The sequence below is a fragment of the Natator depressus genome, chromosome 12, assembly GCF_965152275.1.
Source record: "Natator depressus isolate rNatDep1 chromosome 12, rNatDep2.hap1, whole genome shotgun sequence".
NCBI lineage: Eukaryota > Metazoa > Chordata > Testudines > Cheloniidae > Natator > Natator depressus.
In genome coordinates, this window is record NC_134245.1 from 25,713,092 (window position 1) to 25,740,039 (window position 26,948).

The following is a 26,948-nucleotide window of genomic DNA, read 5'->3' on the forward strand; positions in this document are numbered from 1 at the left end:
GTAATACAATAACCTGGGCTGCTCTAAATGGCAGCCGGGACTGGTCCAATGACTAGGATAACTGGCCCAGGAACAGGATGCTATAAACAGCTTTACAGACATCCCTCAGCTGCAGCCAGTGGTTAGAGTGGAGATGAGAATCTGGGCCTAAGCATCAAGTACAAGCGCTTAAGCATTTGTTTGAAATATTTACTCCTACATATAGGACAAACGCACCGGCAGTGCACTTCCCCCACCAAGGCCTTGACCTCAGAAGCTAGAGCTGTTTCTAGACTATGAGCAAACAGGAAGTATCATGCTCCAGTAATAAATTCTGACTGTGTTTTTGTCTTCAAGTGACATTTAATTGGGAGAATAGCAAGAAGAGAATATCACTGGTGAAAAGTGGGAGGAATTTATTGCCAGTGACCAAAAAATACACGGGGATTCACATTTTAAATTTGGATAATATAAAATATTGAACAGTCTATAAAATATCCCAACTAAAAGTACCAGGGGTTACTTTCCACTGACTTCAGTTGCAAAGGTTCCGCTGACCTAATTGACAAATTGCCCCATGTCCTCTGCTGTGGCCTCATGCTAATCCTAGTTTACTTGACTGCTACATTAGAGCACCTTAGTTTCATATAGGTTTCAGAGTAGCAGCCGTGTTAGTCTGTATCCGCAAAAAGAAAAGGAGTACTTGTGGCACCTTAGAGACTAACCAATTTATCTGAGCATAAGCTTTCGTGGGCTACAGCCCACTTCATCAGATGCATAGAATGGAATATATAGTAAGAAGATATATTTAAACACAGAGAGAACATGAAAAGGTGGAGTAAGAGGCTAATTAATTAAGATGAGCTATTATCAGCAGGAGAAAAAAACTTTTGTAGTGATAATCCTTTTTTAGTTACATATAGTACCCAGTACATGTGTGGAGGGTCATTCTACATATAAGATAATGATTGTGAGGCCTCCACATAATACTTATGAAATGGAGATCAAAGAACTCAGTGCAGAGGAGAGGTGCACCATGGCCTCCTTGCTAGTTAAGAGAAAAGCTCAGAAAAAAGCCATGGCTAAACTTGGAAAACGTGCCACCTTTGGGACCCTTGCTTTGTGCTCTGCAGAAGTTACTTACATGGAGCTAGTGAACCAAGTGCAGAAGTACAGCTTTCCCTGCACTGTTGCAGCAAAAGAAAGGATTTTAGGAAGGATTCTTTGTATATTTCCTATTTGTGTGCTCCTTATGAAACACTTCAATATTGTCAGCAGCATGCCAGCCAATCCAAACTCCTCATCGAGGGCAAACTCTTTTACAACATCTTTCACAAACAAAGATAAACAGAGCAAGCCTAAGATACAAGTGAACTACTGTATATGGATCTTACAATAGTGGGTAGGAAGTTGAGTCTCTCAGACCATCCCATGGTTCAGCTGGTTGTGGTTGGGAAAGTCTCAGGGCTCCAACATGTGGTTTTGCAAAAGGAATTCCAAGGAAATTCCATTCACAAGTCTGTCTGTTCCCTTCATGTTAGCTTGTTTCCCTCAGAGTTGCCCATATGCAAAAATAATTTCTGACTGGGCACCCTTCTGTCCTGTGTAATGTATAGATAAAATAAGAGTAAATCAGCACATGCACAGTGATCAGGCAGGTTTCTCCAAGAATGAGAGGATGTGCAAATGTTTGCAATGTTTCTTCTTTTCAAAACCTTTCAGCTTGTTCCTTTCATTTGTGTTCAGTAGTTTTTGGTTTTAGTTTTGCGTAGTCACAAACTCTCTCTCTCAGTCACTCACTCCTTGGAGCTGACCTTGACAACGAGAGTAAGGTTGGGCAGGAAATGGTTTTCCTGTCCCACGAGAATTTTTGAGATTTTGAAACACTTTCCCCATCTTGAATCAGGACGATTTCAGATCGAGTCAAGAAAGACATTTTGTTTAGATAATTCTGAAACGTTTCATTTTGATTGTGACCCTTTAAAAATATTTACTTTTTTTAGTATCAATTCACTAAAAATTTCAAAACAAAAAGTAATTTTGAACAGAACAAGAACACTTTTCATTTCAGATATGCTGAATCAGGGCATTTTGACAATTTCTAAACTTTTTCTTTCAACTTTATCCAAATTAGGAACCTGGCCTATTTCCTGTGACCAGATTAGGTTTTGATATTAATCAGCATTGTCCAACAAAAAATGTTTAACTGCAAAACTCTCAACCAGCTCTCCTGACAGCCACCTGGTCACTGTGGAGCCTGAGGGATCATTTTCTCAAAGAATGGGCACTTATGGTAACAGTAACTTACCCACAAAATTGGCACCCAGGAAGGCACATCTGCATAGGCAGCTATCTGCTATGCTCACACTTTTATGGACATAAAAACAAGCTTTTGCTGGCACAGTGGTGCACTTCTTTGTAAAACTGACCTTTAGCTTGCAACTTTCTGGTGCAGCTGTTTCCCCACCAGCAATAATAATGAGATCTTGAATCTTACCTTCAGTTCCAATACCAGTCTAGTCCTGCAGCACAACTCGGGGTCCAGAGCAATGAAATCCAGCCAGCAGCTGACATCCTTTTCTCACTATGCTCTGCAAGTAGTTTTTTGTTTTCACTTGCTCAAAGAGCTGGTACAAAGGTCCATGCTGAAGAAGATATGATAGAGGGGTGATAGTTGAATTCTGTTTTGAACATATGTATTGGGTTAAAATACATTGAGAGCGGAGTTCAATACCCAGTGTAAACCCAATCCTGGAAAGAAAGTAAATTATATTTACCTAAATTTGAGAATAGGTCAGATGAAATTTGCAGGAGCCATCTGGGAGCAACAAAAACACCCCCATTACATCCTTAAATTGCTTTTAATCCCAGGGGCAAGCAGAACACCAAACTTCTCCCAGGCTACTGGTACCTGTTGGCACTTACTGACATGCCTGCATAAAAAGCAGGGATGTCAGAACTCTTACAAACCAATTGGAATCCGATTCCAGCAATATGTAAACCAGAGGTGGGAAAACTACAGCCCATGGGCCACAGCCAGCCCGCGGGACCGTCCTGCCCAGCCCCTGAGCTCCTGGCCCGGGAGGCTGTCCCCTCTCTCCCGCAGCCATGCTGCCGTTTGGCACAATACTCTGGGCAGCGAGGCTGCAGAGCCTGGCCTGACCCCGTGCTGCACGGCGTGGCTGCCTGTCCTAGAGCAGCCGCGCTGCCAGCCACCAGTGCTCCAGGCAGCGCGGTAAGGGGGGGGCGGGATTTGGATAGAGGGCACGGGAATTCAGGGGGTGGTCAGAGGGTGGGGAATGGGGGTTGAATGGGGGCAGGGGTCCCGGGGGGGAGGTCAGGAAGGAGAGTGGGGGGTTGGATGGGGTGGCAGGGAGCAGTTAGGGGCGGGGGGTCCAGGGGCGGTCAGGGGACCGAGAGCGGGAGGGGGGTGGATGGAGCAGGGGTCCCCGGGGGGGCCTGTCAGGGGGCAAGAAGTGGGGGGGTCAGATAGGGGTTGGGGGCTGGGCCATGCCTGGCTGTTTGGGGAGGCACAGCCTCCCCTAACCGGCCCTCCATACAATTTCAGAAACCTGATGCGGCTCTCAGGCCAAAAAGTTTGCCCACCCCTTATGTAAACATTACTCAGACCCACTGGAAAGTGACATTGCACTGATGGAATTGTACAGTTACATTGTATCCTCCAGAGACCACATTTTTCATCTCTAAAATCAATTCTCCCCTCTCACCTCATGTAACAAAAATAAAACTGCACGTTTGAAAGTCACTGCTGTTTACCTTAGAGCAAGAACCAGGGATGTTAAAAATTAAAGGTCAGGTTATAACCACCTTATGCAGGGTGCGCAAGGTCAGAGAGGGCACAAGAAGCCAGTCAAAACTGCAATCCTACAAACAGGGTAGGCTTTCTGCCAGCACCCCATAGGGTGCAAACTACCCCAAAAGCGTCAGGAAGAGATAGGGCTATGGGCTGAGTGGAACTAGCTGACTAGCAGGCATGTATGCCGCAGTCTCAAGGGGCAGAGCTGCAGGCACCTTTCCTCAGCACGCCACAGTGGAGTTCCAGAAGGGCTTTGTGTCTTCAGTTACACAAACCCCTGTAGTATTAATCAGGGGAGTACAGCTTGAAACCACTACAGCCTTGGGGAACAATCTTGCCACACTGGGCTCAGATCCACCGAGCTTCTGTTTCTCACAAGCAGTCCTCTCTCAGTCTAGGCCCTCTGCAGGGTCAACTTTCCCTTTCAGCTTCTGCAGGTGGGTTCTTTTCTTCCTTTTCCCACATCTGAGTCCCTGAGCTTCCTTCTAAATGAATCAACCCAGTTGGTCCACAGCAATCATCTGAGCTTTGTGTTGCTTCTGGCTGCTCTGCCTTCTTGATCTAGCTGGCATCATGAGTTACAAATCATAAGCACCCTTCCTTAGCCTTAATCCACCCTGCAGGGAGACCTGTGAGCCTTATGGATTTAATATGCTTGAAAACAATTTCAGAACATTATGAACATCATGGGCGGAGCTTCTGAAGGGGTCTTCCAAAGAGATATTCCAGGCTGAAACATGCAGTACTATACATACTTATTCATCTTGATTGTAAGTAGAATCCTGTCTTTGTATGATGAGCATTTCAGTATGTAACATTGTGTGTGACACTGGGACAACTTTTGCTGTGTTTTTAAATAGTTACTTAATACAGGCAACTAATTTTTGTTTGAGGATCACATCTTTATTCCTGTTATTGTATTACAATTTTTATCAGTTTTATCTATCCTTGATCACACACGACATAATCTCTGAGGTATCAGTAAACAAAGAAAATTTCAGTGGCTCAGATTATTTCATTTTCCATTGCTTTAATTTATCCAGGGAAGAGTAAAAGACAAATTAATCAAAAAAGGGAAATTATCTGATACAAAATCGAATGTTGTGCAATTTTACAAGTGAAAATATTACTGAAAAATGTTAGATGATAAAAGAGATGTTAATGTTTCTTTTCTTGGTAAGTTATTTGCACTGTGTTTGGTATGGGAGAGTGTGGTTAAGCTTTTAGCAATATTACATATATGTGTACGTACATTGAGATATGCAAAGGTTGTTAGCCAGTGTGATCTTTCATTTTCTGTTTAAAAACCCCCTCCCAAAGCATTAATATAAAACAAAAAGCCCTATCTAGCATCATTCAAAGTCTGGTTGAGGAAACAGAAGCATGCATCTCAGGATATAATTTGGCCCTATATTTTTAACATTTCCCCACCAGACTTTTCTGATATTTGAAATCATTTATGTTCCAAATTTTATTCCAGTCCATTATCAAAATGTAGATATTTGAGGGGAATATGTGTTGCTGTTTAAAAGATACACACCAGGTTGGATTCATATCTCAGAAGATGGGTCTCTTCCTGAGATACAGAGTTCTATTTCCCTGTACTTCCTCTAATACAAGATTATCCTTTACATTAAATCCCTAAATGCTATATCTAGTCTTCCCTCCAATGCCCCTAGTGCCTCAATTACTTCTGTTGGGACTTTTTCAATTGTTAATATCTCCTATTATTTAATGTAAATGATCTGGAGTTTTCCACTTTGTCACATATTTCGCTAGTTAGCAACAAAATCTCTATAATGTCCAGAGCTTTGCTCTCACTTCCCTCAATCAAACTAAAAAATGTGCTAACAAGATTAAACTTTTTCTATTGAACCAACATTATCTGGTAGAATTTTGCTGTGAGAAATTGAAAGATACAAATTTAAACATTATCATTTATAACTCTGAGTGCTCTTTCCTGTCTTCAGTTATTTTCTTCACATTTTCAGGGAAGATCTCTGTCCAGAACTCCACTCTGTTCTGTTTCAGTTTCTCTGCTTTCTTTTGCTTTAAATTTAATTCCAGGTATTGGTCATTCAAATCATAGACTGGCCATTCAACCAAACCTTTGCCATTAGGATTTCTGGAAATGACAGAATGAAGAATAAAATCCCCATTTAATCTATTGAGACTAAACAAATTCAAATGTTACAACATAATATTTTATTATAGCATTATTCTCACCCATTTCGAGCAAAGTTAGCCCAATATTTCATTATCGTTCGGCTGAGGTGTTTCTCTTCCTCCGTAGCCTCAGCTGAAAGGGAGAATACGTAAATGTAACTATTTTGTAAAGTAAAAAACGAAAACAAAATGTTTGAAATTATACATGCATAATATCAAAGCATGAGTGCATTAGACTATTCAAGATACAAGTTACAACAGAATTGCTTAATAGGGAATGACGCTTACAGATTTTTATTGTTTAGATATTATTCTAGCCTGTCTAATGCCAGTATTTTCAAAGTTTACCAGCCAAAAGAATGATGAGTTGGCTCATTATATATGTTCCTGAGCATTCAGTCCTTGTTCTAAAATCATACATAAATATGTTTGCATCTCAACAGATCGTGTAAAGCTGCTATTCCTAGTCATTCCCTCAGAGAAGCGGGAAGGCACAGTGAAGAGAAAAAAAAAAAGCTGCGAAGACAGGTTCACAGCATAGATGTGTGCTAAATTCAAAACCACATCATAGTCCTGATGCACAGGCGGAAAACTGGTTTGTCAATATACATGTATTTCCAAATACAGGGTTTAAAAGATGCAACAGGGTGTAGAAAGAAAATGCCGTAAGTACCACTCTAAAGATAACCCTCAATAAAAGAAAAAATGTACGAGCTTAAATTATGTGGAAGGAAGAAGGGAAGGACAAAAAAAGTACATCAGTGTTATAAGGAAAAAAAAGCAAAGTTAATGAAAAAAAATAACTTACCCATCTTTTCTTTGTTTGCAGAAGTACTTAGTTCAACGAAGTGTGGGTCGTATTTGTTTAAAAGACAAGTATGCATCCATACTGTGAAATAGGTTTACTTTACAATGAAAGGATAATATCTGAAAGATGAGTCCTTACCAGTTCTGCCTGTAACATCTCCCAAGAACGGCATACCAAAGACAAAGAAAAGTTCATCTGAATGATCCGCCTTTACAAAATCTGGCCTAGTATCTTTAAAAATACTGGGTCCATGCTGGAATTCATAAAAGTAGAGAGGAGCGCCAGAGTCTAAACAAGATAACATTGAGAATCAAAGCCAAGATTACAATTACTGTGCTTTCCACAGGGAACCATTAAATCAGATCAACAGCTTCATGCACGTTCTGAAATCTCTTTTCATATTTTAAAAGGCTGCAATAGATTAAATCTTGAAATCAGATGCTGACTAAAATTCTAGCTCAGCTAAGGTTTAGAATCAGTTGTTTCTGAACTAGATTTCAGAAAATACAAGAGGCTGGGCTCTTTTTTTTGAGCAGACTAAATTCACTGATTTAATATCCCTCCCGTCCTCTCCCTCGATCTAAAAAACACCACCACCACCACCCAAGACCCGACAATAGTACTGGATACAGAATAATTAGAACTAAATGAACTTGGGGCCAATATTTTTTTTAGCTGCATCCAATACTAAATGAAGAAACAATGTTTTGACATATTGACTGAAAAATATGAGGGCGCTACCATAGGAGAAACATCCATTAGCTCCTGGTTTAGCTGAGGAAATCCAACCTCAGTGTTAACATGTTATGTTCTTTCATGTAATTTATTTCTGCTGTATAAAACTTGATCCTGCCTACCTCTAGAGTACTCTCTCCAATATTAGATACTAGAAAGAGCAATAGGATCTAGTAACCAAGAAAGCGTTGACAAAGTAAAGGTGGGCTAGACTGAAGAAGGATAACCAGTACAGTAACTCCTCACTTAACGTTGTAGTTATGTTCCCAAAAAATGCGACTTTAAGCGAAACGATGTTAAGCGAATCCAATTTCCCCATAAGAATTAATGTAAATAGGAGGGGTTAGGTTCCAGGAAAATTTTTTTTTTGCCAGACAAAAGACTACACACACACACACAAAGTTTTAAACAAACAATTTAATACAGTACACAGCGATGATGATTGTGAAGCTTGGTTGAGGTGGAGGAGTCAGAGGGTGGGATATTTCCCAGGGAATGCCGTACTGCTAAATGATGAACTAGCAATTGGCTGAGCCCTCAAGGGGTTAACTCATTGTTAATGTAGCCTCACACTCTACAAGGCAGCAGGAATGGAGGGAGGGGAGACAGCATGGCAGAGACAGACAGACACACCGTGTGTCTGTGTGTGAGAGAGAGAGATGCGCATTTCCCTTTAAGTACACTTACCCACTCTTAAGTACACTGCCTTGTTAAGTTAATCAGCAAGCTGAGACCACAGCTGCTGCCAGGAAGCTCCCTCCGTCTTGAGCCCTGTCATGTGTCCCCGTGCTCTATGGAGATGGGTAAGCAGGGTGCAGGAGCAAGGACACCCTGACATTAACCCCCTTCTTCTCCCCCGCCCCAGCAAGCAGGAGGCTAGGGGAGCAGCTCCAAGGCAGAGGGCAGGAGCAGCACAGGACAGTGGGGGGAGGGACAGCTGAACTGCAGGAAATTGATAGCCAGCTGGGTGGCTGCTGCACAGGGAACTTAGGGGAGCGGGGAGCTGATAGAGGGTTGCCGGTCCACCTGGTTCCAAGTCCCCACCAGCTAGCTGCATGGGGCTGCTCTTCCTGCAAGCTGTGGACAAAGCAGGCAGCTGCCAAATGATGTTATAAGGGAGCATTGCCCAACTTTAAACGAGCATGTTCCCTAATTAATCAGCAATGTAACAACGAAACAACGTTAACTGGGAAGACTTTAAGTGAGGAGTTACTGTACCAAGTTTTACTCTTCAGAAAGCACAGTCTAAACTGGAGAAAAATGCAGACAACATTTTTTCCAAACAAAGGGAGATAAGGGCATGAATCAAAGCCTACTGAAGACAACAGAAGTCTTTCCCTTGATTTTCCATTTGGATCAGGTCCTAAATGAGGATACTTGTCCTAAATGAGTTTCTCCACTGAAGGAAACAGCATAGGAGGAGAGAGCAGCATGGCAGAAAATTATCATGTGCAAGTGCCAAATCTTGAATCAATGAGAATTTTGCCATAATACAAATTTAGTGCTACAAATATTTATTCTCAGCTGAGTGCCAACTAGGAGTTGGTCTAAATTTTTGAAGTTGATTGGAAATTCACCTCTATGATATTTAGACACTTGAAGAGCTGGAATAACAAAGAGGAAATCTCCCATCAGATCCTGAAATCGGTCTCGCAGCTCAGCAGGATCATCTGTGTCTCCTAAATATTCATCTGCTACCACAGACACAGATTCAGATGGAAACTTCTGTAATGAAGGATGGAAATACAACATTAACGGCAGCGTTTAGTGTGCTTCTCTCTCTCGAGTTCTTTCTCAGTCGTGAATTAATAAATACTATCAATTGGTTTTTTATTAGTGCTGGAGAAGCCAGAAGTGATGTGGCATTTTGGAACATCACTCTGGACAGTAGAGATTCAATGTATACACATTCCCTAAGGAATACAATTATAAAACAATGTAATAGCTATAAACAAGAACAGGAAAAGAATAGTCATACACAGCTTATGTTAAAGGAAACCACCTCTTTGAAGGGGCTGGAGGGGCACAAAAGATACTATTAGCTTCAGTGTGGGAACCTTCTTTTATTTACTCTCCTTGTGCCTCATATTATATGGCAGTATGGAGTCACCAATTCCTAATATTCCATCCTTTCACAGGGGATGACACCAGAGGAGCCAAAGTTAGGTCTGGAATCCACTACTAAGCCACTGAATGCATAAATACTGCAAAAATGAGATCTCGCCAATAGCATCATATAGCCCCAAATGTGGAGTGGGTTTAAAATGAATATTAAAATAGCACCCAAATTAACCTGCTGGTCTCTTACCAGTTGTGAAAATGTCAGCTGCAATGATGAGATTATGGTTTGCTTCTCCATCCCTTCTTCTATGCCAGAAAAGTTAAGTGCCTGTATAGTTAAAATATAGTTTTTCCTTTTTATATTGATTAAAATGATTTGATACCATGTGTTATTTAATTCATAACTACTTACTGCTCCATTTTATACTAGCCAGTAATTATGATTCATCATTTATTAAATATAAACTTATTCTTTAAATACAAAATTATTTAAGTAACCGGAAAAATGCTTGATGGTTGAGCAGATGGGCACCAAAAGTTGTGACAGTCTGAGTTACTGAAAGCCATTTGGACATACTGATACCAGAGATCAGATTTAGTACCATTCTCTGAAGACAGTTTGACAGCACACGTTAAAACATGTTCCTTTAACAAAAATTACATGTCTAAAAGTCTTCACACAAAAATTAGAGTTATTAATCAATGACGATATAAATTGTGGGATTAATCAAAACTCTCACAGAACACACGACATACTGGCAGTGTGTTCTAGGTTCCTGGCAAACTCTTTGGAAAGACCAATAAATGTACAATATGTTTAGACTCTGTGAGACACTGGAGAAGATATTAAAACATTTGCTGGGAGATGTCAACCCCCATGCATTTAAAAGAGGGGCAAGGCTAATTCAATATGAACCTGATCCATAGTCCACTGATAGCAATGACATCAAAGAGTGCTGTCTGATTTACAGGAGTAAGAACAGAGTGTAGACAATGTAGAGCAGGGATGGCAGAGCTATATTTAAAACACTACATGTTAGGGGACTGCACTTTGATTCTGGTCCTATGGAACAACCTCATATTTTGTAACACAGGAATTAGTGTAGAAAAGTAATTAAAAATGTCTTACTGAAAGAACAAGCCAGCCATATTCATGGTTATTTACTCCTATTATATATGGGACAGTACTGAATTCTTTGGCAGCCAGCAGCTCTTCAGGTTTCTTTGGCATAAACGCACCATCTATAACTGCAAAGAAATATGCCCCTTGCTGTAAGAAAAAAATATATTATTTTATAATTATTTCTTCCTCTAGATGACATTGAAAAATTCCCACTGCTGAGCCAAGCCAAGCCGAGCCAAGACTAAAATAAGTACTCACAAGTTCTAACATTTTACAATCCAACACAGAAGAGGGTTGTAAAAGCCATTAACAAAGCCCTCAAGTCTCAGGCTATTTTTATTACTTTGTCATGTGCTTCCTTGTGGAATATCTACACAATGTATGTGTGGGGTACGTTAGGTCTATTTCACCTTTTCCATGTCAGAAATATGTGGGTGCATGGAGGGAAAATATGGCAGAGTTTTGCATACTGGGAAATAAATAAGGAGGGTTACAACAAAATAAAAACTAGGTGTGAGATTTTCACCATTCTGTTGGCCTAACTCTGCTCCCACTGAAGTCAATAATAAAACACTCATTTATTTCAATAGGAGCAGTTAAGTTGGACCGAGAACTTTAGAATGTTCCATTCCAGATGGCCAAGATTAATACATCAGCTGAATGTACCTTGGAAATGTGTGTTATTAGCTTGATTTGTATAAGATGTATAGTTAAGACTTCAATAATATGGAAGAAGAATTTCAAAGAACCTTTCACATGACTACAAAAAAGAGAGGATGGTAAATTCCCAGCAGTGGCATTTATACTGCTGTGTAACCTACTTTAATTCTGCCTTCTAAGAAAAAAATGACTCTGGCACTGGAAACATTCCCTATGAGCTAGCTATATTTCCCAGTTTGACAGGGACAATTAATTTATTTTTCACAACAGGTGAGCAGCAGCACTGACCCGAAGAGGCTAGCCCAAGAACATGAAAATAATCCCAGGTAAGGGTGTGGCCACATGCTAAAATTAGCACACATACGTCCAGTATTTCTGGAATAGAGGATATATTTTCTTGCAATTCAAACATACATTTCTGGAACAACATATCTGGAAATGACAGAATGGAATTGAAAATGTGGCCTCACCTGGTGTTTAAAATTGAGGGTGCCAAGTTTTTTGTTTCCATGACTAACACTTAGTGCACATAAAATCTGGTTTGCATATTGAAACTGCATTTGTGGATGCAAATCTGGTAGATGCCTAAGTCCTCAGAACACTGCATGTCTCTGATCCCAGGCTGAGTTTAGCAGCAACAGCAACACTGCTAGACTGCGGAGGTTGGAAACAGAGAAGAAGCTTCTCTTCTAGAAGGCTCTTTATTGGCCTGGCCAATAGTCCAGTGGACAGTTGTTGGCTCCCCTGTAGTCTCTGAAGGCTGAAGTGAGCCTTCTGGACACTTCTGGAAGATCATAGGATTGGGGAGAGGGTCAGCCAATTGTCCCCTAAGGACTTCTGGGCCACAGAAGAGAGTTTTAAACCACTAGAACTTCCTTCTAAAGAAAACATTAATGGTCTTTTAACTTTATATTTGGGAGCTCCACTGTCACTAACATACTTCCTAGGCCAACTCTCCATTCCCCACAGCTGCTGCTGTTCCTCTTTTTCCTCCCTACCCTGAAATCCCCTTCACAGAAACGGAGGCATTCCTGAATTCACTCTGTCTGCTGACAGCTGGCTCTGTGAAGCCTGCTTACTTTCCCATTCTAATGCTTGATACAGAAGCCTCGGTGTGCAGATGTACTATAAATAATCAGAAATAAAACTGCAATAAACTTTGCGTGGGTGTAGAATCAGTGGGTAGCAGAATAAACAAGTAATAAATGTCATAAAATTAAAAATGGGCTTGAACCCAAGTCCTGGATTCAGATACTCTTGGACTTTGTGGAGTTTGAAATGTGGATTCAAATTCTGCAGCTCAGTGGACCATCCTTGTATGAAACACTCAGTCCTGGTCTATGCTAGGAACTTGTGTCAGTCTAACTACATCACTCAAGGGTGTGGATTTTCCGCACCCTTGAGTGACACAGTTATACTGACCTAATCCTCATTGTAGACAGCACTATATCAACAGGAGGGCTTCTCCCATTGACACAGCAACCACCTCTTGGGGAGCTGGAGTACCTACACCAATGAGAGAAGCTCTCCTGTTGGTGTAAGAAGCATCTTCACTGAAGGGCTACAACGGCACAGTGTAAATGTAGACAAGCCCTAAATATCAGTAACTGCAATAAGGGCCCAATCCAAAGCCTACTGAAGTCAATGGGAGTCTTTCTACAGAGCTTAATCAGCCTTCCGGCAGCTCCCAAACTAGCAAATCTCACCTACCTTCATTAGATCAGCAATCAGGGTCATTATTTCCTTATCCATTTTCTTCCTTAAACAGTGAACCATGGCAGAACTGGTTGTCTCACAGCCAGATATATTAGCAATTACCTGCAACTGTTAATAAAAAAAAACGGATGAGAGAGGTGTGATAAAAACAAATCATCCATCAATAACCAAAACTGCTCTAGTATGATGGATTTTAAAAAGTGCCCGCCACAGACAAGTTACCAGTGTGCAGAGGCAATTAGATGCTTCCTATGTCAACTCTCCATTCCATACATCTCTTACCTTAGATCAAATGGTGGGTGTGTGAAAATATAGATACACTCAGATTATGGTGTATGGAGATATGAACAGGAGTCTGCAGGCCCCGTGTTTGAAGACTACTTTCTGTTTTCTCGGCAATATTCAAAGCAAAACAGGCTATTTATAAAAGCTTAATCTTCAACAGATATATGCTTTGATGGGTCTCAGTTGTAATTCTGGGGTAAATTCGGGTTCCTTTGATTGCAGTCCTTTTTCTGTTCCCTTTGTAATGTCTAAGGCTTCCTCGTCTCCCCAACATTTTTTTTAAAAACATTAGAAAAGTCAAGTTCTAACTCCTATTTTTCCTCCCGGATTCGGAAAGTAACAGCACAGGACACTGACTTCTCCCAGTTCAATAAATGAATCTGTTGAGTTTGGCAGATTATTGCAGCTAAATCCAGACAGTCTAAAACTCAACATCCCCTCTTTTTTTTGTTGGAAACTAGCAGAATTGCAGCTCAGGCATTAGCCTCTTGTGATGTTACATTCAAAGTCTTCCTAGAATTGCAGAGGTCCTACAGAAAAAGAGGGGAATCAGAACCTTATATTTTCAGTCTACAATTTTTGTTGAAGTAGGAGAAACTATAAATAAAACCTTTGAGATCATCTTTCTCCATCAGGAAAGAACAGGAGGGTGCAAACATATGGTGGTTAATTTGAAACTCAGTTTTGAAAAGGTCTCAGGCACTGGAAACTTGGTATTTTAGAGAAATACGGTTAAGGTAATACTGAAAACTTACGTTAACAATGGCTTGAGCAGGGGAAATAAAGAAGCCAGGAAGTGGAGCAACTCCACTTTCTGATATGGCTTTATGGAACAAACCTTTTGACAATGGAGATAAAATCTACAAATGAAAAACAAGAATATAATTTACATGTTAAAATGCAGATTTGATACAATCCACGACTGACTTTACTTCAGAAGCTAGATTTAAAAGTGAGGCTTGATTCTAGACCAGGGATCGGCAACCTTTGGCACGCAGCCTGCCAGGGTAAGTCCCCTGGTGGGCCGGGCCGGTTTGTTTACTTGCCATGTCCGCGGCTCCCACTGGCCGCAGTTTGCCACTCCAGGCCAATGGGGGCTGTAGGAAGCGGCAGCCAACACATTCCTCAGCCCGTACCGCTTCCCGCAGCCCCCATTGGCCTGGGATGGCAAACCGCGGCCAGTGGGAGCTGCGATCGGCCAAACCTGCAGACACAGCAGATAAACAAAACCGGCCCGGCCCGCCAGGGGGCTTACCCTGGCAGGCCGTGTGCCAAAGGTTGCCGATCCCTGGTCTAGACTTACTTAGTGTTCTTAATACAAAGGTATTTATTGGAAACTTACATGTGCTCCAACACTGAATGCTCCTGCAGACTCTCCAAATATAGTAACAGACTCTGGATCTCCTCCAAAAAACTCAATATTTTCCTGAACCCACTGCAGAGCTGCCACTTGATCCAATAAGCCCCAGTTTCCACGAGCATGTTCATCACCAGTACTGAAATCAGAAGTGTATATAGGGTATCAGTCATAAAACCACCGGCTATTTATTCCTTATTGTCTGGCATACAATACTGGCTCTACAGAACAAAAACCATGCAGATACTTTATTCTTACACCAGCTTATTCAAAGTCTATTTCTGAGCCCCAACGTATGGCTTTGAGTACTACAGGCCACTCCTGATTGTTGCTTGACTTTCAAAGGAATAGTTTTGCACTATACACGTGAACTCCAGACAACATAATATTACAGACAGAGCATTTAGCAACAGGCACATATCAAGTTACATTATAGGTTTAGGCTGACCAGATTAGCTTTCTGTATTTTATAATTTTTTGTTTGACTGTGAATTTTTAACTGATGTCAGGGCATCCAGAGTAGAACGGGATAGGTGCTTTTTGTCATTAAAAATGAAAAGTAATAATAAAATTAATTACTTGGAAAAAAGATGCTGTAATTGTGCAGTAAGAAAGGTTCACTCATCATGAGCGTACTTCCTATCATGGGGTGTGTGTGTGTGTGTATGTATGTGTGTGTTAGTTAACAGAGTACCTGGTTTGAGCAGATTCATAGTAACAAAACATGTCTCACCTAAAGAATCCAATGATACCTAATCTATACTGGACAGTTACTACCACCACATTTTCATAGGCGGATAATGCCGACCCATCATATATCGAAGCCCCACCTATCAGCAAAGCTCCTCCATGGATCCACACCATAACCTGAAAAAAGCAGGATCAGTTACAACTATTTGTAATGATGAACTTGCTAATTTTGTAATAAATGACAAAAACAAATCAAAGGGTTGCAGGTTGCAATTTATATAAACAGGATTATTATTTTTAAAGCAACAGTTTAGTTTTAGATAGTGCTCAACAAAGAGAAAACAAACTGTTGTTTATGTACAACATTTACTCTGTTAGAAGTGTGACAAGTGACCCATGCTAAGGACCAATACATTTTTATTTACTTTTGTCACCAAGACCATGATAATGTATTTTAAATATCCTTTTTACCCAGTGTCATTCACTTATATTTATGTACAGTGCTTTGACATTTCAAAGGGTATCAGAGGCTATTTACACTAACCAAGTTATCTTATTGAAATAATGTTCAGCATTTTCTTTTGTTCGATTGTTTGCTGTAATTCATATATGGCTCTTCACTTTGTATTTCTAACAAAGGTGCTCCTGCCCTGTGACTCAGCAGAACTAGGATGATTATTTTTTATTATTTTACAGCACCCAAGGGAATGATGAACATCTTGCAATATAGATAAGAAGTCATGATCCCTACTCTGAAAAGCTAATTTCGGATCTGACACAATGAAAAGGGGTAAGAGAACAGTAGTGGGAAGCTGAGAGAGGAAGGACAGGTTAACGTTAGTAGGTTAAACCATTAAGTAGGTTTGCTTACAGGTAACTTAGCCTTCTTGTTTGAATGGGCAGGAGTGTAAACATTCAGATATAAACAATCTTCAGAAACTGTTAAGGGAGGTAATTCAGTTTTTAACATTGTTTCTATTGTCTTTATCCACTCCATGACTTGTAGGCACCTTTAATGATATAATGAAAATGCCAGTGTTCAGTAAAATGATAGTAACACATGATCATAATATTAGTTTTATCTGATACTAGATTTCTGACAACAGCATTTCTAAAGCTGAACACAATTACAGAGTGATCCAAAAATTCACAACACCACATTAATCTTGAAATAAGGAAACCAGCTTTAAGTAAGAATTGCAATTGATCTGAGTTACAACAGAAAACCCCAGTCACCTATACCCTCCTGGCATTATAATCATGTAGATTTGCCTCTTACTTTGAACACATATTATTTTTGTTTCTGCGCAACTCATGAAAGTCAAGATATAACCAAAAGAGCTCTTAAAGCTTCAGGTTGCCTTATCAAAGTCCAACTCAGTGGATCAGTGGGGGAATCATTTTGCTTGGAAATGTGTGAAACAATAACTAAGCTATCAACTTATTTTCAAAAATACTACAAAAGGCATTATTTGGAAATATTCAGTATACAAGGGGCTGCCTGCTCATTTATAGCTCCCTCCAGCCAATATGCTGGAGATGTTGGATAACGAAGTAAACAGCACAGTTGTTTATAAACTCCTACTGAGAATAGGTTTCAGAGTAGCAGCCGTGTTAGTCTGTATTCGCAAAAAGAAAAGGAGTACTTGTGGCACCTTAGAGACTAACAAATTTATTTGAGCATAAGCTTTCGTGAGCTACAGCTCACTTCATTGAATGCATCCGATGAAGTGAGCTGTAGCTCGCAAAAGCTTATGCTCAAATAAATGTTAGTCTCTAAGGTGCCACAAGTACTCCTTTTCTTTCTACTGAGAATAGTCTCCCTGACCTCAGTTGAGTCTGCATAGCAGGAGGAGGAGGAAGTGGGAGAGAACATCACCGATGAACAGTGAGAATTATTTATTGCAATGGCCATAAAATTGAAATTACAGTTAAAAATCAATCACATATAAAATCTTTTCCAGACAGCTTGACCCCACTTAAACTGACCTAGCAGGGCTTATATTCCAGATTTATTTACTGAGGGCAACATTAACTAGGTTGGCAGAGTATCCAAAATTTAAATGTAGACTCTTATTCTCATTTTATTTTTCTAAAATAAAGCAACTGTTTTCACAGCTCACACTCAAATGGATCTCTAACTATATATTAGTGTTGTGGTGTTACTGGGCTATTTTAGTAAAGGACAAGGACACCATTCAATTCACAAGAGAAACGACTGGAGGATTTTAGGAATTTCACATTTTCCCTTTGAGACCCACCATTATCATGCAAACACATTCAATAAAGCCGAACTCCTTTGCTAGGATACATAATGTTACACAACCTCATTAACCAAAAAAAGGCATACATGATGCAAAAATCAGATTCATTTACTAAACAGGGTAGATAGGCAAAGCCTAACACAATCGGATCTTACATTGGTGGGTAGGAAATTGCAGCTCTCAGACCTTTCCATGGCTCAGCTTGTTGTGGTGGGGAAAATCTCAGGGATCCAAGAGGTGGTTTTGCAAAAGGAATTCCAAGAAAAACATTCACGAGCCTGTCTGCTCCTTTCACGCTGGTCTGTTTTCCTTGAAGTCGCCCATATTTGGTAGTCACTTCTGGTTGTGCACCTTTATGCCCTGTGCAACATATTGTAAGATATTAGCACATTCTCAATGAGGCAGATTTCCCAGGGCATCAAGTGCTGCTCAGACAATCTTCCACTTTTTTTCCAGGAAAACCTGCCTTACAGTGAAATTCTTGTAAGTATTGTAAGAAGTTGTACTTGTAAGAAATACCAAGGAGCTCAATCTATTTACATTATCCAAGAAAAGGTTATGAGATGACTTAATCATAGCCTATAAGTACCTACATGGGGAGAAGATTTGAGATAGTAGAGGGCTCTTTAACCTAGCAGACAAAGGCATGACAAGATCCAATGACTGAAAGCTGAATCGAGACTAGATAACCCCAGACTAGAAATAAGTTGTAAATTTTCAACAATATAGTAATTAATCACTGGAACAACTTATCAAGTCATATGATGGACTCTCCATTATTTTATGTCTTTAAATCAATATTGGATGTCTTTAAAAATATATGTTCTAGCTCAACCACAAGATATGGGCTTGATGCAGGAATTACTGGGGGAAATTTAATGGCCTGTGTTATGCAAGAGGTCAGACAAGATGATCCCAATGGTCCCTTCTGGCCTTACAATTTATTAATCTTTCTTCGATGCTTTTAGCATAGTCCTTTTATTTGTTTGCTATCATACATCAAAGTAAAAGTACTGTTAAAATAATTACTTCTTCCCTTACAGTATTTCACTATAAGAATTTTATGGTATTTCCAATTCAGAAGCAGAAATATGCTCTGATAGTGAGCGTGGGGGTGTAATTAGGAATAGGCTGCAAGTTTTTAAAAAACAACAAAAACGATGGTTATCTGATACTATATGGTTGAAAAGTGGCCAATTACCACTTTGATTACTTAGCATACTCCCCTGCATGACCTTTCATCTATCTCACTGTTTTGTCTCTTGTAGAACGTGAGCTCAGACACTGTTCGGGTGACGTTGGTAACAAATAATTATCTTAATAAGTAAGAGGGATTTATTCCCTTCAGTTGACCCAACATTGTGCCTAAGAAAACAAATGGTTCCTTCCATTGTGTTCCCTCAGCAGGTCAACTATTGTCCCGATCCAGCAAGGTGCTGGGTACCTTGCAGGATAAGGATACATGAGGCCAGATTCAGGAATCACACAACAGCAGGTTATATGATCATGCAGAGCACTAACTCTCAGGCCTAAGGGTTGGCCCAAACTAGGTATTTTACTGATCATTTTTTAAAGCTGCTTTACAGTTGAAAAGGGGAAAAAATGTCTGCGCTAGATATTTTAGGAATACCTTCAAATATGTTATTGACCTCTTGCTTTAGTCACTGTTACTAACTGCTTTGGTTTGAAGGATTTCTTTCTTTTGGGTGTTAATCTTTCTCTGCTTCATATGTACTTCACAGAGAAGATGTAGCCTGAAATTTTCAAAGCATCTAAACCATTTGGATGTCTAATTCCTATTCATTTTTAATAGGTTTTGGTCAAAGCCCTCTACACCAACATTCCACACAAAGATGGACTACAAGCCGTCAGGAACAGTATCCCCGAGAATGTCACGGCAAACCCAGTGGCTGAACTTTGTCCTCACCCACAACTATTTCACATTTGGGGACAGTGTATACCTTCAAATCAGCGGCACTGCTATGGGTACCGCATGGCCCCACAGTATGCCAACATTTTTTATGGCTCACTTAGAACAACGCTTCCTCAGCTCTCGTCCCCTAATGCTCCTACTCTACTTGCACAACACTGATGACATCTTCATCATCTGGACCCATGGAAAAGAAGCCCTGGAGGAATTCCACCATGATTTCAACAATTTCCATCCCACCATCAACCTCAGCCTGGACCAGTCCACACGAGAGATCCACTTCCTGGACACTACAGTGCTAATAAGCGATGGTCACATAAACAACACCCTATACCGGAAACCTACTGACCGCTATTCCTACCTACATGCCTCCAGCTTTCACCCAGATCACACCACACGATCCATTGTCTACAGCCAAGCTCTACGATACAACCGCATTTTCTCCAACCCCTCAGACAGAGACAAACACCTACAAGATCTCTATCAAGCATTCTTACAACTACACTACCCACCTGCTGAAGTGAAGAAACAGATTGACAGAGCCAGAAGAGTACCCAGAAGTCACCTACTACAGGACAGGCCTAACAAAGAAAATAACAGAACGCCACTAGCCATCACCTTCAGCCCCCAACTAAAACCTCACCAACACATCATCAAGGATCTACAACCTATCCTGAAGGACGACTCATCACTCTCACAGATCTTGGGAGACAGGCCAGTCCTTGCTTACAGACAGCTCCCCAACCTGAAGCAAATACTCACCAGCAACCACACACCACACAACAGAATCACTAACCCAGGAACCTATCCTTGCAACAAAGCCCGTTGCCAACTGTGTCCACATATCTATTCAGGGGACACCATCATAGGGCCTAATCACATCAGCCACACTATCAGAGGCTCGTTCACCTGCACTTTTACTAATGTGATATATGCCATCATGTGCCAGCAATGCCCCTCTGCCATGTACATTGGTCAAACTGGACAGTCTCTGTGTAAAAGAATAAATGGACGCAAATCAGTGTCAAGAATTATAACATTCAAAAACCAGTCGGAGAACACTTCAATCTCTCTGGTCCCTCGATTAGAGACCTAAAAGTGACAATTCTTCAACAAAAAAACTTCAAAAACAGACCCCAACGAGAGACTGCTGAATTGGAATTAATTTGCAAACTGGATACAATTAACTTAGGCTTGAATAGAGACTGGGAGTGGATGGGTCATTACACAAAGTAAAACTATTTCCCCATGTTTATTTCCCCCCCACCCACCCCACTCCTGCTGGTATTAGCTCATCTTAAGTGATCATTCTCCTCACAGTGTGTATGGTAACACCCATTGTTTCATGTTCTTCGTGTATATAAATCTCCCCACTGTATTTTCCACTGAATGCATCCGATGAAGTGAGCTGTAACTCACGAAGGCTTATGCTCAAATAAATTTGTTAGTCTCTAAGGTGCCACAAGTACTCCTTTTCTTTTTGTGAATACAGACTAACATGGCTGCTACTCTGAAACAAATTCCTCGGGCAACTTTGAAAATCGCACCCATAATTTATTGTTTGATTTTCTTTGGTCTTTGCACACATACAAGGTAATGATAGTCTGCAGAATTCTAGATGGCATGGACATCTTTTAATAACTTGTGTTCAAAGAGTCTCTTCTTTACAAAAAGTGGAGTACATAATACATTCAGGAAAAGGCTTATAAAAAGCACCACTCAACTTGGTCTTTCTGTAAAGACGTGTACACCTTTAAAACTAAAACAAATAAAAATGGCAGCTACATTTTTATTAACTGGAAAAAAATACAAACTGGTATCTTCAAACTTAGGTCCAATCCTGAACTAATCCATATGGGTATTTGTGAAGAACCTCATTTATTTCAATGGGTTTCTACACAGGAGTAAGAGTCTTCTCTGTGCAGATGCCCTTGACTGTCAGCATTTTCAGGCAAGGAATATGTCACTTTCTATGTTTTTAAAGTACAATGTACATTTGCTACACTACATACATGATTTGCAACAAAAAGGAAGTAGTAAAAGTGTTTACTAACTTCTCACTATAGTAAAGAGCTTCACATTATTATTAATACTTAAAGATACTACTATCATTTTCATAATAAAAATACTCCATAAACCTTTTGCAGTGAGGTGCAGTTTCTTAGGGTTTAACTTATTAAATGTATGTAGTATGGATATTTTTCATTTCTTCCTCTTCTTTCTCCCATTCTGACTTTTCCTTAGATTTCAGGTGGTTATAGGTCAGCTCTGACCAGCAGAAGACAGTGTGCTATTTACCACAATTTATCACATAGATAAGCATTTCCTTATGTATCCAACTTTTCAACTAAAGTCTTTGAGCCTGATCATGAGAGATGCTGACTGCCCTCAACTAAGTCCATGGGAAGCAAAGGCATAGGCATTCAGTACTTCTGAGAGGTGTTGGTACACCATAGGACCTGGTCCTTTGACTGAAATATAAAAGTTAATTAGGCAGAACGCTGAACTCAGTATCGAATCTACTGTGGCAACATAATCATTTTTTAAACAATAAGCATCTGTCTATTTTCACAGTTTTACCATGTTGGTTTGTACTTTTTGTATGACTGACTGGGCTCACTATAACCAGAATTACGATTGGATGAATTATGGGGGCTGTACTTTAGTATTAGGCAACAGCAGCATAATGCATGACTTTTCCCACCAATCTCTTGAGGAGGCAAGTATTAGCTCCATTCAGAGTTACTAGCATCTATATGAACCACCAGAAGGCAAAAAAGACTTCATTCAACATAATTTTCCTCTTCCTGATGAATATGTAATGACTTTTATAAAAAAGGATAAGGTAAAATAGGCAATGTTTGTTATTTACTGAACACAAGAAATCAATACGTGACCATTAAACAAAGACGACATGCCTACGCTGCAGGCTTAACCCATGCTCTTACCCCCCATCATCCTCACACAAAACCCTTATGCATGTGCATGTGTTTTGAACCTATACCTTTTTGCCCATCTGGGGGTATAGGTTAGAGCACAGGGTCCTCTTTAAGGTGGGCTCTGACCAGCCCACTTTGCAATTAAGATGTAGCCCAGGTCACAGCTCAGGTTTTGTCAGCCCTCTAAGCCTGTAGTTTCTGGCCCTCCTACCTACTCACTTCCTACTTGCCTCCTATGTGCCTGAAGCTACAAGCCAGTTTATACCCACCAGGCCAGCATTTAATTCTTCATTCCATGCACCCATGCTCCATTTCTGCAGTATTCAGTTCACCTCATCCAAACAGCCCTAGAAGATGCCAAGCAAGCACGCTGCTAGCTAGCCAAAGGATCACACCAGGGTTCTGATTAACCTGTGGTGTGACTACAACAAAGAACATGACTTTGGGAGAAGCATCCAAAATCTGCACTTGTATGATACATATCTCTAAGAGGTGGGGATCAAGCTGACAGTTGTTCAGTGGAAGGAATGAATTAAAAACCCTAAAAGCATCTACCACAAGGCAAAGGATGGCAATTGCAAGTCTAGCAAGTGCCAAGCTAAACATAAAATCTGTTCCCATGGCTAGCGGTTACTCTCCCCTAAAAGAGATGAGAACCATTATATAGGTGTGCAGCAAAGGGATTAAACTAGATTTTGTGCAACATGCGTGCACATGAGTGATTACATTGAATTGAAATGAAAGGCAGAGAAAGAAGGTGACCTGGTTATGTGAAACCTGTGACAAAGGTATGAAAGGAGTTGAGGCATGGGGCGTCAGTGACCGGGCCCTTGGGAGAGGCTAGGCCCCAGCCCCAGCCCCTCCTCTTGTGTCCAAGGCCGCCCCTTTCTGTCCCCCTTCCCCGCAGGAGCCCAGAGCACACTGCAGCCCCTGGCCCCAGCGCCAGGTGATGAGGCCCCAGCCTCGGATGGCAGCACTCCCAGCCCCAGTGTGCCCTGTGGCCCAGCCCCAGAGCGCTGGGCGGCGCAGATGCAGAGCCCCCATCCCTGGTGCACTGGGCAGCATGGCTCCAGCCCCAGCCGCCCTGCCTCCCTGAAGGAGGCAGGCCAGCCAGCTAGCTAGCCTGGGCCAGCCAGGGCTGGGAACAGCAGGAGGGGGCCTGGCCTTGGGGTGGAGCATGGGCAGGGCCACACTAGGCTGTTTGGGTAAGCACAGCCTACCTCTGCCTAGGATATCTGCCGCCCTTGAAAATTTGGGGCACCCCTGGGTCTTAGTGTCCTCCCTCCCGCCTCTTCCTATCCCAGTTCTGACCCATCCTGCAGGCTCCCACCACAGTTGGCTGCTGCAGCCTGTTGACTCTTCCTCCAGAGGGGATCTAGTACTTAAAAGTGAAAAAACCTGCCAGACCTATTAGCACAACATTGAAACTGTTAAAGAGCCATTCAAGTGGTAATGAAGCCATTTAACAGGCATTTGCCAACCTCCAGGCATATACTGTTAATTTCTGAATTTACTGACAAAAACAGTTGTGCATTACTGTAATATTGACTCAGAACATGTAGTCTACAGGACCTTAGTTTAAAATTTGCTTTAAAAATATTTCATTAGTGTGTTGCTGAAGATTATAAAATCACATCTGAAAAAAATCCTTGCATAAATTTTTAGATGCACAGTCTGAGTATTCACCTTTAGCCTGAAATGCTTGGATCTTCAAACATATAGTTTTTTTAAATAAATCCTTCAAAAGACCACCCTTATCTAAAATATACATGTGAGCCCGGGCTGCCGTCAGGCATAGGGGCACCAGTGTAAAAATACTGCATAGGGCTCCATAAATCCTAAGGACAGCCCTGCTGCCGCCCATGAGTTGAGGGCTTGATTTATATCATAACGTCCTTCACTTTGAGATAAAAATACTATTTCATTGTAAAATCAATGTATAGCAATAAAGAAAAGTCTTGCAAGTAACAACCAATTTCATTTACATATTTTCAGAAACAAAGAGTTCACAGCAACAGTTTCTCAAAATTTTTTGTGTGTGTGCAAAATTCCCATTGATTTCGGTATAGCCAGGACTTCACCCCAGTGTCTATTTTTCGCTCCTGCCCTAACAATTATAAAATGCTTCTAATAATTCACTCGAGTTTTGCCTACCAGTTTGCCTGTAACTAGGCACTTTGTCTTTTTGTACTCCCAGAGCAGAGGTTCACTATGTCTATGAGATAATAAATTTCATAGCACCGAATAAAATTCTACCACTTCCATTTTACAACTAACAAAAAACAAACAAAAAAAACCAGAGGAAAGCCTAGATACTAAAAATTACACTTCAACAAAATACATTCACCCTTGGCCTCTGAGTGAGGCACAGCCTCACTGTAAACAGACAATTGTGAAGGTAACACCTCTTAGTTTTGTGCAGTGTTATTATGTTGGATCATATTAAAGAAGTTCCGTATTAAAATCACAAATGAGTTTGATTCCCCATAGTTTAAATTCCAGGGTATTAAGAGGTCTCTTGGTTTTTGGTACTGTTTCTCTCCCTCTATGTGTGAAACTTGCAAGCTGCTAATTGCGTTAGTACATTCTAAGACAGAGTCTGTTCTCAAAGCAATTCACACAGAGAGAGACTCAAAGCAATACTCTGTAACAACAGAAACAGCACCCAGAGACTCCCCGCCCTTTTGTTGTATTAACAATTGTGATTAAAATAGAGATAGAGGATGTTTGTGGATGGATGCTTGGTATGGATAATAACTGAATGATCAGGGAGGTGCCAGCCTAAGAACCCAGTGTCCATCGGCTGAAGAAGGCGTCAAGTGGAAATAACCAGAGGACCCCTGGAGGGCAGACTGGAATCCACCCAACAGCCTCAAGAATGGGAGAACCAAAGAACAAGATAACATCTGGCAGCACGGAGCCGTCAGGAATATGCTATCTGCTGACTGATTCAGCAACAGCATGACGAAGCAATTCCCATAGACTGGCATAGGAAGAAATTCCTATAAAAATGGACTCTACGAAGTGAGAACTTTGGGGTCTGATTCTGCAAACCAACTTCCAGGAGCGTCAGATGAGCATCTGACAAGGCCCTGCTCCCTCCTCATGTCCAGGCCACCTGGCCAGTGGCTTGGCATGAGCAACTCTAAGGCTGGTAACTATGATAACAACCTTGCAGAACCTCTGTGTGTGTGTTTGTAGGAATGAATGTGTGAATAAATATGAGATTGAATGGAATGTTATAGCTATAACTAACTGCTTACTATGATTCTTTCTGTATTCACAATAAATGTGGTATTTTGCCTTTTTCCCTTTAATAAGATCCTGCTGGTTTTTGATTTATTGGTATAACAGCTGGAGCCATGTCATCCCCAGGATATTAGAGACAAGGTGGAGAGGTAAAGTCTTTTATTGGACCAGCTACTATTGATGGGAGAAACAACCTTTCAAGCTCCACAGAACTCTTCCTCCGGTCTGGGAAAGGTACTGAGGGCTTGTCTACACTGGCAACATTAAAGCGCTTAACATGGCTTGTGTATTCGCGGCACAGTGACACTCCCAGCGCTCTGAAAAAAAAAAACCAACCTACCTCCACAAGGGGCATGGCTCCCAGTGCTGGTGCACTGTCTATACTGGCATGTTACAGCACTGAAACGTGCAGTGCTCGGGGGGGCTGGGAGGGGTGTTTCACACTCCTGAGTAAGAAAGTTGCAGCACTGTAAAGTGCCAGTGTAGACAAGCCCTTAGACTGTCACAACTAAATACAAGAGCTAAGACAGTTTGGCATACATAGTTAGCACATATTCTGAGTCATTGGTTTTCCAACTGCAGGTCGTGACCCAGTAGTGGGTCACAGAATGTAAAGCACTGGATCGTGGCAGCTCTGGTCAGCACTGCCGACCAGGCCATTAAAAGTCCTGTCGGTGGTGCTGCCCAGCTAAGGCAGGCTAGTTCCTACCTGTTCTGACACTGCGCTGTGCCCTGGAAGCAGCCAGCAGCAGGTCCAGCTCCTAGGCGGGGTGGGGGGGCCCACAGGGCTCCATGCGCTGCCCCTGCCCCAAGCACCGGCTCCACACTCCCATTGGCCGCTTTCTGTGACACTTTTTTTTTTGGGGGGGGGGGTTAGTTGTATATATAAGACAAAGCCCCTAATATGGGTCACCCTAACAGAATCAGACTGAAAATGTTAAAAATATCTTAAGGGTCCCGTGCTTATATCCCTTCCTGACTTTTCCCATCAGTAAAGGAGGTTATATTTACCTTCAGTTGCAATCACAAGGAACCATGCAGTACAAATCAGAGATCCGAACAGCCAACTCCTGACAGCAGATTGCATTTTCACGTCTACGCTAACCAACTGCTCGTTCTGTTCTAATTGCCAAAATTCAGGCACAAAGGTCACATGGCCAGAAGAATGA

The 26,948-nt window shown here is 41.2% G+C and overlaps 1 protein-coding gene across 2 annotated transcripts; it reads right to left on the reverse strand.

The window, feature by feature from the left end:
* Positions 1-4,686: 4,686 nt before the first annotated feature.
* On the reverse strand, positions 4,687-26,948 carry LOC141996606 (fatty acyl-CoA hydrolase precursor, medium chain-like). Of its 2 annotated transcripts, XM_074968777.1 has the most exons (13): positions 26,791-26,948; positions 17,817-18,021; positions 16,269-16,407; positions 15,441-15,574; positions 14,693-14,846; positions 14,106-14,210; positions 13,060-13,173; positions 10,696-10,836; positions 9,814-9,894; positions 9,083-9,230; positions 6,909-7,058; positions 6,023-6,095; positions 4,687-5,921 (listed from the first exon to the last, which is right to left on the reverse strand). In XM_074968777.1, exons 1-13 carry the CDS (start codon positions 26,864-26,866, stop codon positions 5,735-5,737), a joined length of 1,707 nt encoding a protein of 568 aa, XP_074824878.1. In that variant the 5' UTR covers positions 26,867-26,948; the 3' UTR covers positions 4,687-5,734. The 2 variants fall into 2 exon arrangements, with proteins under 2 accessions (XP_074824878.1, XP_074824880.1); XM_074968779.1 differs by lacking the exons at positions 16,269-16,407; positions 26,791-26,948 and having other exon boundaries at positions 17,817-18,001.